Below are 18,416 nucleotides of genomic sequence, written 5' to 3' on the forward strand. Positions count from 1 at the left end.
CAACTGGTGTATGCTTTACCTTGAAATGCTTGCTTACACGTACAAGCCCTTCAATGCTGCAGAGTTGAAAAATAATACCAAAAAACTAGAGGAATAAAATGAAATGCACAAGAATGGAACTATATACAGGGAGTACCAGATCAATGTGGAGCTATATACAGGGAGTACCAGATCAACGTGGAGCTATATACAGGGAGTACCAGTACCAGATCAATGTGGAGCTATATACAGGGAGTACCAGATCAATGTGGAGCTATATACAGGGAGTACCAGATCAATGTGGAGCTATATACAGGGAGTACCAGATCAACGTGGAGCTACAGTGCCTTGCGAAAGTATTCGGCCCCCTTGAACTTTGCGACCTTTTGCCACATTTCAGGATTCAAACATAAAGATATAAAACTGTATTTTTTATGTGAAGAATCAACAACAAGTGGGACACAATCATGAAGTGGAACGACATTTATTGGATATTTCAAACTTTTTTAACAAATCAAAAACTGAAAAATTGGGCGTGCAAGATTATTCAGCCCCCTTAAGTTAATACTTTGTAGCGCCACCTTTTGCTGCGATTACAGCTGTAAGTCGCTTGGGGTATGTCTATCAGTTTTGCACATCGAGAGACTGACATTTTTTCCCATTCCTCCTTGCAAAACAGCTCGAGCTCAGTGAGGTTGGATGGAGAGCATTTGTGAAAAGCAGTTTTCAGTTCTTTCCACAGATTCTCGATTGGATTCAGGTCTGGACTTTGACTTGGCCATTCTAACACCTGGATATGTTTATTTTTGAACCATTCCATTGTAGATTTTGCTTTATGTTTTGGATCATTGTCTTGTTGGAAGACAAATCTCCGTCCCAGTCTCAGGTCTTTTGCAGACTCCATCAGGTTTTCTTCCAGAATGGTCCTGTATTTGGCTCCATCCATCTTCCCATCAATTTTAACCATCTTCCCTGTCCCTGCTGAAGAAAAGCAGGCCCAAACCATGATGCTGCCACCATCATGTTTGACAGTGGGGATGGTGTGTTCAGCTGTGTTGCTTTTACGCCAAACATAACGTTTTGCATTGTTGCCAAAAAGTTCAATTTTGGTTTCATCTGACCAGAGCTCCTTCTTCCACATGTTTGGTGTGTCTCCCAGGTGGCTTGTGGCAAACTTTAAACAACACTTTTTATGGATATCTTTAAGAAATGGCTTTCTTCTTGCCACTCTTCCATAAAGGCCAGATTTGTGCAATATACGACTGACTGATTGTTGTCCTATGGACAGAGTCTCCCACCTCAGCTGTAGATCTCTGCAGTTCATCCAGAGTGATCATGGGCCTCTTGGCTTCATCTCTGATCAGTCTTCTCCTTGTATGAGCTGAAAGTTTAGAGGGACGGCCAGGTCTTGGTAGATTTGCAGTGGTCTGATACTCCTTCCATTTCAATATTATCGCTTGCACAGTGCTCCTTGGGATGTTTAAAGCTTGGGAAATCTTTTTGTATCCAAATCCGGCTTTAAACTTCTTCACAACAGTATCTCGGACCTGCCTGGTGTGTTCCTTGTTCTTCATGATGCTCTCTGCGCTTTTAACGGACCTCTGAGACTATCACAGTGCAGGTGCATTTATACGGAGACTTGATTACACACAGGTGGATTGTATTTATCATCATTAGTCATTTAGGTCAACATTGGATCCTTCAGAGATCCTCACTGAACTTCTGGAGAGTTTGCTGCACTGAAAGTAAAGGGGCTGAATAATTTTGCACGCCCAATCTTTCAGTTTTTGATTTGTTAAAAAATATTGAAATATCCAATAAATGTCGTTCCACTTCATGATTGTGTCCCAGTTGTTGTTGATTCTTCACAAAAAAATACAGTTTTATATCTTTATGTTTGAAGCCTGAAATGTGGCAAAAGGTCGCAAAGTTCAAGGGGGCCGAATACTTTCGCAAGGCACTGTATATACAGGAAGTACCAGTACCAGATCAATGTGGAGCCATATACAGGGAGTACCAGTACCAGATCAACATGGAGCTATATACAGGGAGTACCAGTACCAGATCAACGTGGAGCTATATACAGGAAGTACCAGTACCAGATCAACGTGGAGCTATATACAGGAAGTACCAGTACCAGATCAATGTGGAGCTATATACAGGGAGTACCAGTACCAGATCAATGTGGAGCTATATACAGGAAGTACCAGTACCAGATCAATGTGGCGCTATATACAGGAAGTACCAGTACCAGCTCAATGTGGAGCTATATACAGGAAGTACCAATACCAGATCAATGTGGAGCTATATACAGGAAGTACCAGATCAATGTGGAGCTATATACAGGAAGTACCAGTACCAGCTCAATGTGGAGCTATATACAGGAAGTACCAGTACCAGCTCAATGTGGAGCTATATACAGGAAGTACCAGTACCAGATCAATGTGGAGCTATATACAGGAAGTACCAATACCAGATCAATGTGGAGCTATACCAGTACCAGATCAATGTGGAGCTATATACAGGAGTACCAGTACCAGATCAACATGGAGCTATAACAGGGAGTACCAGCAGATGTGGAGTACAGGAAGTACCAATACCAGATCAATGTGGAGCTATATACAGGAAGTACCAGTACCAGATCAATGTGGAGCTATATACAGGGAGTACCAGTACCAGCTCAACGTGCAGAAGTAGGAGATGAGGTAGATACAGTAAAGTGACTAGATATGAGGATAGATAACAATAGATAAAAGAACAGCAGCAGCAAATATGTAAAAGTGTGTGCCAGTACAGTGCCTTCAGAAAAGTATTCAGACCGCTTGACCTTTTCCACAATGTTACGTTAGTTTTATTCAAAAAAGGATTTTAAAAAAGTTATCAAATCTACACAAAATACCCCATAATGACAAAGCAATCACATTTACATAAGCATTCAGATCCTGGACTCAGTACTTTGTTGAAGCACCTTTGGCAGCGATTACAGCATTGAGACTTCTTGGGTATGACGCTACAAGCTTGGCACACCTATATTTGGGGAGTTTCTCCCATCCTTCCCTGCAGATTATCTCAAGCCCTGTCAGGGTGGATGGGGAGCGTTGCTGCACAGCTATTTTCAGGTCTCTCCAGAGATGTTCGATCAGGTTCAAGTCCGGGCTCTGGCTGGGTCACTCAAGGACATTGAGACGTGTCCCGAAGCCACTCCTGCATTGTCTTGGCTGTGTGCTTAGAGTCGGTGTCCTGTTGGAAGCTGAACCTTCGCCCCAGTCGGAGGCCCTGAGAGCTCTGGAGCAGGTTTTCATTAACTATCTCTGTACATTGCTCCGTTCATCTTTGCCTTGATCCTGACTAGTCTCCCAGTCCCTGCCGCTGAAAAACATCCCCACAACATGATGCTGCTACCACCATGCTTCACCGTAAGAATGGTGCCAGGTTTCCTCCAGACGTGAAGCTTGGCATTCAAGCCAAAGAGTTCAATCTTGGTTTCATCAGACCAGAGAATCTTGTTTCTCATGGTCAGTCCTTTAGGTGCCAGTTGGAAAACTCCAAGCGGGCTGTCATGTGCCTTTTACTGAGGAGTGGCTTCTGTCAGGCCCCTCTACCATAAATGCCTGATTGGTGGAGTGCTGCAGCAATGGTTGTCCTTCTGGTTCTCATCTCCACAGAGGAACTCTGGAGCTCTGTCATCAGGTTCTTGGTCACTTCCCTGACCAAGGTCCTTCTCCCCAGATTGCTCAGTTTGGCCAGACAGTCAGCTCTAGGAAGAGTCTTGGTGGTTCCAAACATCTTCCATTTAAGGAGGATGGAGACCACTGTGTTCTTGGGGACCTTCAATGTTGTTTTGGTACCGTACCCCAGGTCGGTACCTCGACACAATCCTGTCTCAGAGCTCTGCGGACAATTCCTTCGACCCCATGGCTTGGTTTTTGCTCTGACATGCATGTTCAACTGTGGGACCTTATATGTGTGTGCCTTTCCAAATAATGTAAAATCTATTGAATTTACAACAAGTTATAGAAACATCTCAAGGATGATCAATGGAAACAGGATGCACCGGAGCTCAATTTCGAGTCTCATAGAAAAGGGGCTGAATACTTAAACATATGTGTTTATTTTTTTAAAATTTACTAACATTCCTAAAAACCTGTTTTCACTAGTGGTTAGAGCATTGGACTAGTAACCGAAAGGTTGCAAGTTCAAATCCCCGAGCTGACAAGGTGCAAATCTGTCGTTCTGTCCCTGAACAGGCAGTTAACTCACTGTTCCTAGGCTGTCATTGAAAATAAGAATTTGTTCTTACCTGACTTAAACTAGTTAAATAAAGGTAAAATAAAATAGAAAAATTATAGGGTGTGTAAATTGCTAAGGATTTTTTTTTTTTAAATGGAATCCATTTTAGAATAAGGCTAAAACATAACAAAATGTGGAAAAAGTCAAGGAGTCTGAATACTTTCCAAGGCACTGTACATGCTTGATTTTCATATCAACATTTCACTGTATGTGTTCGTGTCGGTATGCGTGTGCATGTGTAGTGTAGTGTACACTCATCTGCCAGTACAGCCCCGTTCACGAAAATGGATCATTCCTCCAGACAGTGAGTCACTTCACTGTGACTTGCTATATAAAGCAGGCACACAGACATCCAGTTACTGTTCATTTGAACGTTAGAATAGGGGACGTAATCCCCTCTTTCTAATATAGTTTACTTTCAGCTCCTTGGTCTTACGGATGTTGACAATTACTGCTACAGTTGAAGTCAGAAGTTTACATGCACTTAGGTTGGAGTCATTAAAACTAATTTTTCATCCACTCCACAAACTTCTTGTTAACAAACTATAGTTTTGGCAAGTCGGTGAGGACATCGACTTTGTGCATGACAAGTAATTTTTCCAACAATTGTTTACAGACAGATTATTTCACTTCAATTCACTGTGTCACAATTCCAGTGGGTCAGAAGTTTACATACAGTATGTTGACTGTGCCTTTAAACAGCTCGGACAATTCAGAAAATTATGTCATGGCTTTAGAAGCATCTGATAGGCAATTTACATCATTTGAGTCAATTGAAGGTGTACCTGTTAATGTGTTTCAAGGCCTACCTTCAAACAGTGCCTCTTTGCTTGACATCATGGGAAAATCAAAAGAAATCAGCCAAGATCCCAGAAAAAAAATTATAGACCTCCACAAGTCTGGTTCATCCTTGGGAGCAATTTCCAAATGCCTGAAGGTACCACGTTCATCTGTACAAACAATAGTACGCAAGTATAAAAACCATGGGACCACGCAGCCGTCATACCGCTCAGGAAGGAGATGCGTTCTGTCTCCTAGAGATGAACGTACTTTGGTGCGAAAAGTGCAAATCTGTCCCAGAACAACAGCAAAGGACCTTGTGAAGATGCCGGAAGAAACAGGAAGCTATATCCACAGTAAAACGAGTCCTATATCGACATAACCTGAAAGGCCGCTCAGCAAGGAAGAAACCACTGCTCCAAAACCACCATTAAAAAGTCAGACTACGGTTTGCAACTGCACATGGGGACAAAGATTGTACCTTTTGGAGAAATGTCCTCTGGTCTGATGAATCAAAAATAGAACTGTTTGGCCATAATTACCATCGTTATGTTTGGAGGAAAAAGGGAGAAGCTTGCAAGCCGAAGAACACCATCCCAACCGTGAAGCACGGGGGTGGCAGCATCATGTTGTGGGGGTGCCTTGCTGAAAGAGGGACTGGTGCACTTCACAAAATAGATGGCATCATGAAGAGGAAAAATGTGTGGATATATTAAAGCAACATCTCAAGACATCAGTCAGGAAGTTAAAGCTGGGTCGCAAATGGGTCATGACCCCAAGCATACTTCCAAAGTTGTGGCAAAATGGCTTAAGGACAACAAAGTCAAGGTATTGGAGTGGCCATCACAAAGCCCTGACCTCAATCCTATTGAAAATTTGTGGGCAGAACTGAAAAAGCTGATGCTAATATATGCATATTATTATTAGTATTGGATAGAAAACACTCTGAAGTTTCCAAACTGTTTGAATTATGTCTGAGTATAACACAACTCACATGGCAGGCGAAAACCTGAGAAAAATCCAACCAGGAAGTGGGACATCTGTGGTTTGTAGATTTTCAAAGCTTGGCCTACCGAATACACACTGAGATATGGATGAGGTTGCACTTCCAAGGGCTCCCACTAGATGTCAACCGTCTTTAGAAACTGGTTTGAGGATTCTACTATAAAGGAGGGGCTCATGAGACCTCATTGAGTCAGTGGTCTGGCAGAGACCCTTGGTCTCATGACGCGCGCTCCCGACAGAGTTACCTCTCGTTCCAGTGCTTTTCTGAAGACCAAGGAATTCTCCGGTTGAAACATTATTGATGTTTTATGTTAAAAACATCCTAACGATTGATTCCATACATCGTTTGACATGTTTCTAAAGGACTGTAACGGAACTTTGAGTTTTTGTCCGGATGAAGTGCTTGCGCCTCATGAAGATGGATTACTGGGCTGAACACGCTAACAACAAGTGGCTATTTGGACATAAATTTAACTTTATGGAACAAATCAGTCATTTATTGTCAAACTGGGATTCCTGGGATTGCCTTCTGATGAAGATCAAAGGTAAGTGAATATTTATGGTGTAGTTTCTAACTTTGTTGATTCCAAAATGGCGGATATTCCTCTGGCTGTTTTGGGTTCTGAGCGCTGTTCTCAGATTATGCTTTTTCCGTAAAGTTTTTTTGAAATCTGAAACAGCGGTTGCATTAAGGAGAAGTCTCTCTAATTCTGTGAATAACACTTGTATCTTTTATCAATGTTTATTATGAGTATTTCTGCAAAAATCACCGGATATTTTGGAATCAAAACATTACTGCACGTAAGGCGCCAATGTAAACAGATTTTTGGATATAAATATGCACATTATCGGAAAAAACATACATGTATTGTGTAACATGATGTCCTATGAGTGTCATCTGATGAAGATCAAAGGTTAATGATTAACTATCTATATTTCTGCTTTTTGTGACCCCTATCTTTGGCTGGAAAAATGGCTGTGTGTTTTTTCGACTTGGCGGTGATCTAACAATCATTTGTTGTGCTTTAGCTGTAAAGCATTTTTGAAATCGGACATGATGGGTAGATTAACAATATGTTTATCTTTCATTTGCTGTATTGGACTTGTTCATGTGGTAAAGTTAAATATTTAAAAAAAATATTTTTGAATTTCACGCGCTGCTTTTGCAGCGGAATGTTGTCGAGGGGTTGCTAGAAAGGTTAAGGTTAAATGAGGTGTTTCTTCTAAGGAACTCAGGTCAGGTCCCCTCCCTCAAATAGCTGATCGAGTCAGTCAGGGGATGGGATTAGAAGGGAATATGTACACATATAAACCAAACCACCACCACAACACAGGCACAAGGTCACGTTAAGTAACAAGTCTTTCCTAACCTTTTCACGTGTGAGTTCCAAATATCTCTAACCGTCGCCCCTGAATGAGTTTATTCATGTCCGTGATGTCAGAATGCTCTCACTGTTCCAAAATGAAACTGTTATGTCACAGAAGTTACCCGCGCTGCCCTCAAACCAAGGCATACTGCCTGCTAACTTTAAGCAATGTTTCGACTTGTCAACTTCAAATTATTTTCAAACAAGTTCTATACTCTAACAGTTTGAATTGAGATGTGTTCCATTTCCTTGTTCATTCACATAAGAAGTAGCCAATTTCACTGTTGTGGACAATTTTTGTTTGAGGTTTTACTGAGCCCGACAAACTTCTCTCTTCAACGAGAGCTCAAGCACTCCCTAGTGTTTCCCCAGATCAAGTATGAAAACATTGTGCATCCTAGTCAGAACAGGCCTTGCACAACGTTTTCCCCCCAGCACATTTTCAGGTAGGCGCCCGCATTGCCTTCGTGTTTGTTTTCCTTACAAATTGGACTTTAGACGTGTGCGTTCCAATCAAAGTGGCTTATTTTCTGTATATAGTGTTGTTTCTGCTGTAAATATGGATCCTAATATATTTACTGTTTTATTCACGTTTTCAATTACTGGTGACGAATCATGCATAGATTGTAATGGACAGGTGTGTAAAATACTTTTTGAATGTTGTACTGATTATTATGAGCTAATGCTAGGCTATTTGCCAGCTATGTGTGGCGCCATGTTTGTAGCCATGTTTGTTGACATCATTAAATGCATTCTGGTTGTCAATGGATAGTTCACTTGACTGACTTATGGTTCTTTCAAGACAACTGTGAACTCGGAAAAATACTAGGTAAAATCATGACGTCAATGATCTTCAGGTCGGAAAGTCGGAGCTCTAAAAAGAGGCCCGAGTTGGAATTCCGAGTTGGATGACCATTCAAAACGATTTTTTACAGTCGGAGCTCGTCGCCCCCCAGAGTTCCCTATTGTGTTGAACGCACTGAAGTCGAAAGTCTAAGATTTCCCAGTTGTTTTGAACACGGCATCAGATTGTAACTTTGGTACCTCAGGGTTGCCAGCTCAGATCCCCTTTCCAGGGGTTTTATTTTATCGTATAAACTTCTGTGTTTGCCCCCCATTTATTGATAAATCCCCCATCATTGTAATATTTCCTGCATCATATCCCTCCCAATACCTTCACCCATTTCTACCCCCCATGTACTTGAAAGCCCCCCACAAATGAAATGAACCCCCTCACAAACCCCCCGAAAATGCCTGAAGGTACCAGTTAGGCAGTAGGCTTGTATTTGGTGTGATGATCTGTGAGGTGAAAACATTTGTGATTTGTCAAAAACGGTAAATGACTTGTCAAGTTATGTGCTCAGGTTCTTGTATACACTAACAAGTACATCAACGATTTGTAATATGCTGAAAAGTGACTAAACTATGTTCATATTTTTCAGGCAATGAGCGCAGCCATCTTTGACTTTGTTTATTTGCGTCTTATAGTGAATGGCATTCTGGGATTAGGGAGTTTTCGCCAAGTCAAACAAACAAAAACATGTCTGCCATTATAAATAATTTAGCTTCTGTTAGCTTAGCGAACATGCATCTCTTTTCTAAACAATACATTTCTCCCTTATGGAATGAGTTTACCTGTGGATGTGTTCCGTGTTATGTTCGCAATTATCTTTTACAATAAAAATGTTAAAATGGTGAAATAAAGTTGTGAAGACCTTTATTTCCCATCAGTGCAAAACATTGTTTAGATGCTTTTCAGACAACAACGCCGTTTAGACGCATTTGTTGCATCATACTTTGATGCTACTGTTCCAGTCACGTTTGTGATCGTACGCTGCAGGGACCACTCAATGATCACACATACGTGATCGTACTCATTAAATGGTTGAAAGTAACAAGTATTTCCTAAAGAGCTAACCAACAGCGATAAACTGACTTGGAAAGACCATGCCTTAGTCCCGTTATATAATGAAGTAGCAACATGCAGTGTGCGCAGGACAAACGGACGCCTTGTTGGGTATCAGAGTTACAAAGCTGTTATGGAGAGTCAAGTGCTTAACTTGTGTTTCCAACAGATGTTTTGAATGTCCCTTTCCTGGTGTTTGTGTGGGGGCTGCCTGCCACCAGCAATCAGCTGTGCAGGTGCTGACCTTTGTTAGACTTCACACGCACGCGCGTCTGCCTGTCTATATCTCTGGGTTTGTATGCCTGGGTGTGTACGTGTGTGTGCCTGTGTATGTGTGTTTATGCCTGCATGTGTATCTGAGCCAAAAACACAACTAGCCCACGGAGTGTGAAGGCGAAGAGAGTAGTCTAGCTAAAGCCAGGCAGACAGACGGCTCTCCATAATCCCTGGCTGTCCCGTGTGTGGACAGAAGGAGAGGGGGAGGAGAGACGTGCTATAGCACCCACACAGCTAATCACATCCTCTGAAAACACCACTGAACCAAGCCCCAGTTACTCATGACACCCCAAATACAGTACATAAACCATCAATGTGATACAACTGGTGGATTTCAAACTAAAAACAGTACAGTAGCACTTTCTCTTGGCGATAGCACCGGTTCTGATTCTGGCCTAGAAGAAAACTGCACAAGAATCTAAGGAGGACTCATATTAGGGCAATTGGGAGTGTGATCAGGTGTGTGTGTGAGGGACATGGTCAAAGGGATCTGTCTTTTGCCTCTAGTGGTCATGTTTCCCACCATCCATGTGACTGAGTCAGTAGGGCAGAGCTAAATGTGGAAGACCAAATGCCCCAGAGAGGCCATGCATGAACAGAGAGGTGATGAAAGGAAGGCCGAATGGACCACAGTGTGTGTGAGAGAGAGTTCTAGAAAGGTTAGCTGAGACACTTTTCAGTCAGAATCTTTATCCTGTTGCTCGTCATGCATTTTGTTTAGAGGATGAGTCTTCTCTCAGACAATCCCCTCAGTAAATGTGCAGCTGTTTGTCCATAAGCTGTTTACATAGGCTTTGCTGAGAGGAGGTCTCAGACAGACACACAGGACTGCTCTCCTTTAGTCAGAGAGGAGTTGTTAATCTGGCCAGCTGGGCAATAAGCAGCTGTCTGTCCGGTTGATTAACCCCCCTACTGGGGAGGGAGGGGAGGAATCCCCACCTACACACGTACTCAGGATCAGGTCGGGTGCTTGTCAACAGAGCACAGGATCAGGAAGCGTTCCACTCAGACTCATAGACCAGGGGTGTGTTCAGTTTGCTTGAACGCTTGGTACGTTGCGGAACGGTTTGTAATGAACAACACATTTTTCCCAAAACGTTCTGGTATGTACTTGAACAGACAGGTTTGCTCCGTTCGGTGGGTGTGGCTTGAAGCAAAAAAAAACAGTGGTGCATTTTGAACACACAATCCAACCCCTCCCTGTTTTTAACTGGTCGTTCAGTACAGCACCGTTTCAGTTCAATTAAACATCCAATTACATTTTTATGTACTGAACGCAGCCCTGGACAGTGCAGCCCTGGGCAGCCTAGAATGTTAACTATGGCCCAGTCAGTCTGTTTGGACTTCAACAGGCAGGCGTGAGGATAATGGATGCTGCTCCAACTTTGTGTTGTTGGTTTATCTATGCGATTTGACAGAGCTCACCAATGCCTTGCAGAGCTTTCACTAGCAGACAGAGATATAGCAGAAAACAAAGCTAGCAAACAAGGCTGCAGTGTCACCCAGTGCCCCCCCACCACTTACAGCCTGTCCCCCTACTCATCCCCTTACCCTTCTTACACAGGATGTTGACACAGCTCTCCCATTTATATGGGCCCAATTCACACAGCTCTCCCATTTATATGGGCCCAATTCACACTCAGGCCCTTCTGCAGCAAACCAAACAAGACAGAGAAAACAGGCACGTCCCTGCAGGGGTCCCTTCCTGTGGGGTCTGTCGGGTCATAAACACCCCCCGCCAAGCTCACGGGAAGGGAGGAGGGGTTTGGTCAGCGTGTGCCAGTTCTTATGCCCAATGAATAATGCAGGTTATTCAGTATAGGCTACCCCAACCCCCCTGACCTCACACGGTTACCGCTACCCCAGAGGTGGGCTACCAGCACAGCAAAACACAGGCCTTGCCTGGGGTACAAACAAGCACATGGACTCTCAGCCCTACTAAGCAGCCTACCATTAAAAGTTAGGAGCAGTTTGACTTCCCAAAGCCATTTTTAACATATTAAAATGTTCCATCCTCAGTGCAGTTTCATTCACCTGCTGAATTTTAAAAAACAGGTTAATTAATCCCATCATGAATTGTAGCTGGGTTAACCTAGAGTCTAATCCCAGTCTAAGCCAAGAGAGGGGTTCTAAAATAACATATGGAATTGTTTTAAGATGGTCATACCAAGAATTATTTAGATATTTGATTTGGAATTTTAAGACCTCAAGGTATCAAAATAAAAAAAAACATTTTTTTATTTTAACAGATTCACTACATGGTAGGTCATTTTGATTTATTTTTGGGACTAAGTTTGTTCTGAAGTGTCTGTCCTATATCTGAGAGCTATAAGAAAAATCAGGAAATTACTTTGACATGCATTTATCCCTTTATTTAGGCACTAAACTCTCCATATATACTTCCATAAAAAAATTTAAAAATCTACTGGTATTGGAAAACACCATAGTGTTCGTGAGAGTCTCAACTTTCCACAGAGGGGTCACATGTGTGTGTACCCAAACCGTTCGGATGCTACAGACAAGTTGGCAGAAGAGGCTGTATCGACTTCAGATGAGTCTTATGGTCGTCCTAGAGCAAAACGGAGTCCACCATCGTGTTCGTGAGAGTCATCTCTCATCATAGTTTGTAGGCTAAACCTTTCGTACGCTACAAACGTTTTCATGAGAAGACAGATTTTCAGGATGTCTCATGGTCTGACAAACACCACTCTAGCTCTCCCACCTTTTACCGCAGATGCGGAAGGGGGTTATCGGCAGATGCAGTAGATTGAGATGCAGCCCATGCAAAACATAACATCTCTCTAGCTTAAACAGACAGATTTTGATGGGGATGTTTTTATTACAGTGCCTTCAGAAAGTACTCAGACCTCTAGCGTTACAGCCTTATTCTGAAACTGATTCAATTGTTTTTTTCCCCTCACAATCTACACACAACACCCCATAATGACAAAGCAAAAACAGGTTTGTAGAAATGTCTGCACATTTATTAAACAAAAACATGGAATATCACATTTACATAAGTTTTCAGACCCTTTACTCAGTACTTTGTTGATTCACCTTTGGCAGCAATTACAGCCTCAAGTTTTCTTGGGCATGACGCTACAAGCTTCTCCCATTCTTCTCTGCAGATTCTCTCAAGCTCTGTCAGGTTGGATGGGGAGCGTGGCCGCACAGCTATTTTCAAGTCTGGGCTCTGGCTGTGCCACTCAAGGACATTCAGAGACTTGTTTGGAAACTACTCCTGTGTTGTCTTGGCTCTGTGCTTAGGGTCGTTGTCCTGTTGGAAGGTAAACCTTCACCCCGTGCTGAGGTCCTGAGCGCTCTGGAGCAGGTTTTCATCAAGGATCTCTGTACTTTGCTCCATTCATCTTTCCCGCAATCCTGACTAGTCTCTCAGTCCCTGCCGCTGAAAAACATCCCCACAGCATGATGCTGCTGCCACCGCGTTTCATCGTAGGAATGGTGCCAGGTTTCCTCCAGATGTGACACTTGGCATTCAGGCCAAAGATTTCAATATTGGTTTCATCAGACCAGAGAATCTTGTTTCTCATGGTCAGAGTCCTTTGGGTGCCTTTAGGCAAACTCAAAGCAGGCTGTCATGTGCCTTTTACTGAGGAGTGGCTTCTGTCTGGCCACTACCATTAAGGCCTGATTGGTCACCTCTCTGACCAAGGCCCTTCTCCCCCGATTGCTCAGTTTGGCCGGGCAGCCAGCTCTAGAAAGATACTTAGTGGGTCCAAACCTCTTCCATTTAAGAATGGAGGCCTTGTGGACCTTCAATGCTGCAGAAATGTTTTGGTACCCATCCCCAGATCTGTGCTTCGACACAATCCTGTCTCGGAGCTCTACGGACAATTTCTTCAACCCCATGGCTTGGTTTTTGCTCTGACATGCACTGTCATCTGTGGGACCTTATATAGATAGACAGGTGTGTGCCTTTCCAAATCATGTCCAATAAATTGCATTTACCACAGGTGGACTCCAATCAAGTTGTAGAAACATCTGAAGGACTATCAATGGAAACAGGGTGAACTTGATCTCAATTTCAAGTCATAGCAAAGAGTCAGAATACTTATGTAAATTACTTCTGTTTTTTATTATTTATAAATTTGATAACATTTCTAGAAACCTGTTTTTGCTTTGTCATTATGGGGTATTGTGTGTAGATTGCTGAGAATGTTTTTTAGAATAAGGCTATACGGTAAGAAAATGTCAAATAGGTCAAGGTGTCTGAATGCTTTCCAAATGCACTGTATGTTAATTACATTGCCGCAGGGGCGCGGAAATTTTAGGCCAAGGGGTAACGGACAAATTAAACGTATGAATATTCCAGATAAGAATTCAGCCACCCCGAATTCCCCTTGGTGTTGTTTAGGGGCCTTTGAGTGGCCCCTGAGTGGCTGACAAACTCTGGGGGACATACTATTCTTTAGTGCCTTTGACAGTGACCTTATCGAAAAAGGATGCCTGGCCTGTTTCTGCTGTGCGCCGTGTTGGGGCGGTGCGCTGTGTTGGGACGGTGCGCTGATGACTCAGGAGACAGAGAGAATCAGAGGATGATGACATCATCAGTGCACGTCTGCGCCTCTCTCCACTGCCATTTCCCCACCACCCCAGATTCCCAATATATCCACAAGGAGAGAGGAGTGTGTATAGCCAAATGCCATCTTAATCATTTGACAAGAGCCAAAACCAGCCCTTCTTAACTCCAGTCTCACACAAGAACAGTTCCCCTACCAGGGCTTCCAAAACACTCCCTCCCCTACAATGTTTTCCTCCACTGACCGTAAATCAAACTCTGTATCATAACTAAGCATAAAATCAAAGCAGGAGTTATGCAAGAGCCACATGACTCATCCTCTAACCCCATGTCCCGACCTGCTTCTTAAGACATGAACAGAGAAACTAGGAGAAACAGTGAGAATGTTCAGTGGACATCGGATACCATGCACTGCATTGAATGGTTTGTTTTGGCGTTTCTTGTACAGCAGAGGGCCCTGGTATTCTCTCTGTCCAATTAGCTGGAAACAATAGCAGCAGTGTTGCAGAGCCTCTGGCCCTGTGTCTGTGGCTGAGATGGGCTGAGAGCCTGGGAGGCAGACATACACACAGGCCTACACTAGATCACACCATGGGTCTTGGAAGGGAACCATCAAGTGCAAGGGTGAAGGAGGGTGGGCGGTACAAGCACATACAAACTTCCTGTACACTCAAGTCTTATCCAGAGCATCTTACAGATAGTCAGCAGTCAAGTCAGTGCATGTGGCCCAAGTAGGAAGTGAAACCACATCCCTTGTGTTGCCAGCAGTAGAAACTAAGTTCCCATCGACTGGACAGGAAGCAGTCTAACCGATGAAGACCACAGATGGTTTTGAACTGAACTGGTTATCTCGTCCTTTCCACTGCATTAGTATTCAGTTCATAGTTCCGTTTCTGAGGTCTTACCGGTTTCGGCATGTTTGTCTCCTCTCCTCCCTTCACCCGGCAGCTGAGAAGACAACTGTCACAGGATGGATAGCTTCCCTGTTTCACAGGACCTAGGGGACAGAGAAGATCAGTTCAATTATGGGGACATTGTAGCAGATCTAATGCAGGTAGAACAGCTGATGAAACACATGGGTAAGACAGAGAAACCAGGGCAAAGGGGAAGGAATGAAAGAGAGGAAGGGGAGTTTAGGTCAGTGGGTAGAGAGGGGGTAACGATAATATTGTCACTGTGGTGTCCGGGTCAACCGGACTGAAATAAAGCTGGGGGAGTGAATACTTATGATAGGCACTGTATGTACTCATTTCTAATTTGATAGTGCTCTTTTCCTTTATTTTCTAGTTTTCTATCATTAAAGCAAACTTGGTAAGTTATATTGATCATTTGGATTACCTGTGATTTACAGGACATTGCTGAGGAGAGGACCTCTCATAATAATGGCTGCAATTGGAGTAATGGAATGGTATCAACCACACAGAAACTATGTGTTTGATCAAATTGCTGTTTCAGTAAAGAGTGCAGTGGTAGTGTAATCTCATGACTTGAATCACCTGGTAAGAAGATGTAAGGTTGATTACGCCCGATCCAAATATAGAACGGTTGCCTGGGAGACAATAAAACATGAGACTGAGGGGTCTATTCAATTTCAGCCCTCCAAGGCTTTAGCATAATCTCTCATCCCCCAGTCATACATACTATTGCTGCACTGGGTGAAAAGGGTCCATATCTTACATGACACGTTTTTGATATTCTAGAGGATACAGACCATTTCCAATGCATATTTTGAGTTATGTGGATTTGCACCATATTCAGACAAATTCTGAATCCAGACGTGTCTTTTAGATATGTATGATGCTGGAATTACTCTGAATATCACACATGGACATTTCCTATGGCCGGACATGGACATTTCCTATGGCCGGACATGGACATTTCCTATGGCCGGACATGGACATTTCCTATGGCCGGACATGGACATTTCCTATGGCCGGACATGGACATTTCCTATGGCCGGACATGGACATTTCCTATGGCCGGACATGGACATTTCCTATGGCCGGACATGGACATTTCCTATGGCCGGATATGGACTTCAATATCTTGAGATGTGCGACATCCTATTTCCTCTCTTCAGGTTGACAAATACTGACTGTATACATCGCATATCTGTGTTCTCAGCACATTCAAGATATGCCATATTGATTCCAGATATGCTTTTCTTGGCTGATCTCCCTATCTGGATCTTGATATGCCAAAAATAACGACGATTTCTGATGCATTTATGAGTTTTCCGCACATGCTCAATCATTTGTCGAATATGAAATCCATATTTCATACTGACAGTAGGCCTGCATAGTATATTTTCATATGCTGAGGTGACTGAGGTTCATAATCAGGATCCTGATATGCTTTTTGATAAGCTAAATAAGGACAATTTCTGATACTTCTTTGAATTTCGAGGACATGTTCAATAATTTGAAAAATATTAAATCCATATAATTCTTTGACACTTGCTAAACGTTTTGTATTCCACCTGCATAAAGGCACACGCAAACCAGCCTAGCTGGCAGCCTAGCAACAAGAATCACCCCTTTCCTGATGTGGAGTTCCAATTGTCATTTTTTAGATTGTAAACGGTGTGGGGTCAAACTGACAACAAGAAATTAGAAAATGTTCCGAAAATACCTCAAATAAGTTAAAGCTAAAGTGAGCATCTAATTTGAGATGTTGTATTTATATCTTAGTAACGTTAACTAGAATCAATAAGTTTCGCTAATTAGGGGGGAGCGTAAAAGCTAACTGGTAGCCTAGCTAGGTAACAAATAACATTTCCTTCCCTTCAGGGAACACATTTGGGCGCATTTTTGTATTACTGGTTAATATAAGATCGCTAACCAGCAACTTGGCCAGCTAGTTTGTACCAGTTTGTTTTCTCGTCATGAATGAAGCAGGTACGTAGCTACCTTGTGGTATGGTTATGCGAAATGACAATATTTTCTTGCAATATCGACCCAATTTTGATGAACGATTTATGCATTGACAATTTGGAGTGAATTACAGACCAACAGTAACTATCACCACGCAGGGCCTGGACTGCCAGGGACCGCCTCTGACAACCCAATCTGCACCCATCGCCCATAACAAACAGGGCTTGCAGGGGGATTGAGGGTGTGCAACTTTTATTTTCTGTTAAATAAATCAACTACATTTTCAGCATAGATTGGCCTACGTTTGTATCTTTACAGAAAACAGGTGTTCCGATTGGAGCTCTTTTGTTAAACAGAAATAGCAGATGTGCTTTGGATTAAATATGACAACATTTGCTTTTCCGTGCCTTGTAGCCTACTTCTGAATATGGTGCTGTATGCTCAGTTATGTCACCTTTATGTGAAGAAGCACAATGATTTTCGGTGCCTGAACAGGTAAAATCATTTAGATGCTGGACATTGATCAAATCAAAAAAAAATTGTCACATACACATGGTTAGCAGATGTTAATGCGAGTGTAGCGAAATGCTTGTGCTTCTAGTTCCGACAATGCAGTAATAACCAACGAGTAATCTAACCTAACAATTCCAAAACTACTACCTTAAACACACAAGTGTAAAGGGATAAAGAATATGTACATAAAGCTATATGAATGAGTGATGGTACAGAGCGGCATAGGCAAGATGCAGTAGATGGTATCGAGTACAGTATATACATATGAGATGAGTATGTAAACAAAGTGGCATAGTTTAAAGTGGCTAGTGATACATGTATTACATAAAGATGCAGTAGATGATAGAGTACAGTATATACGTATACATATGAGATAAATAATGTAGGGTATGTAAACATTATATTAAGTAGCATTGTTTAAAGTGACTAGTGATATATTTTACGTCAATTCCCATCAATTCCCATTATTAAAGTGGCTGGAGTTGAGTCAGTGTGTTGGCAGCAGCCACTCAATGTTAGTGGTGGCTATTTAACAGTCTGATGGCCTTGAGATTGAAAAACAGCTTCTGTCTCTCGGTCCCAGTTTTGATGCACCTGTACTGACCTCGCCTTCTGGATGATAGCGGGGTGAACAGGCAGTGGCTCGGGTGGTTGTTGTCCTTGATGATCTTTATGGCCTTCCTGTGACATCGGGTGGTGTAGGTGTCCTGGAGGGCAGGTAGTTTACCCCCGGTGATGCGTTGTGCAGACCTCACTACCCTCTGGAGAGCCTTACGGTTGTGGGCGGAGCAGTGGCCGTACCAGGCGGTGATACAGCCCGACAGGATGCTCTCGATTGTGCATCTGTAGAAGTTTGTGAGTGCTTTTGGTGACAAGCCAAATTTCTT

The 18,416-nt window shown here is 42.8% G+C and overlaps 1 protein-coding gene across 1 annotated transcript in view; it reads right to left on the bottom strand.

The window, feature by feature from the left end:
* The window catches only part of LOC139412975 (radixin-like), a 38,311-nt gene that overhangs the window by 15,738 nt on the left and 4,157 nt on the right, over positions 1 to 18,416 (bottom strand). The window contains exon 2 of the mRNA XM_071159908.1: positions 15,049 to 15,140. Within this exon, the coding sequence (XP_071016009.1) occupies positions 15,049 to 15,060 (12 nt within the window). The 5' untranslated portion in view covers positions 15,061 to 15,140. The remainder of the gene's footprint in view (positions 1 to 15,048; positions 15,141 to 18,416) is intronic.

Source organism: Oncorhynchus clarkii, chromosome 7, assembly GCF_045791955.1.
Source record: "Oncorhynchus clarkii lewisi isolate Uvic-CL-2024 chromosome 7, UVic_Ocla_1.0, whole genome shotgun sequence".
Taxonomy (NCBI): Eukaryota; Metazoa; Chordata; class Actinopteri; order Salmoniformes; family Salmonidae; genus Oncorhynchus; species Oncorhynchus clarkii.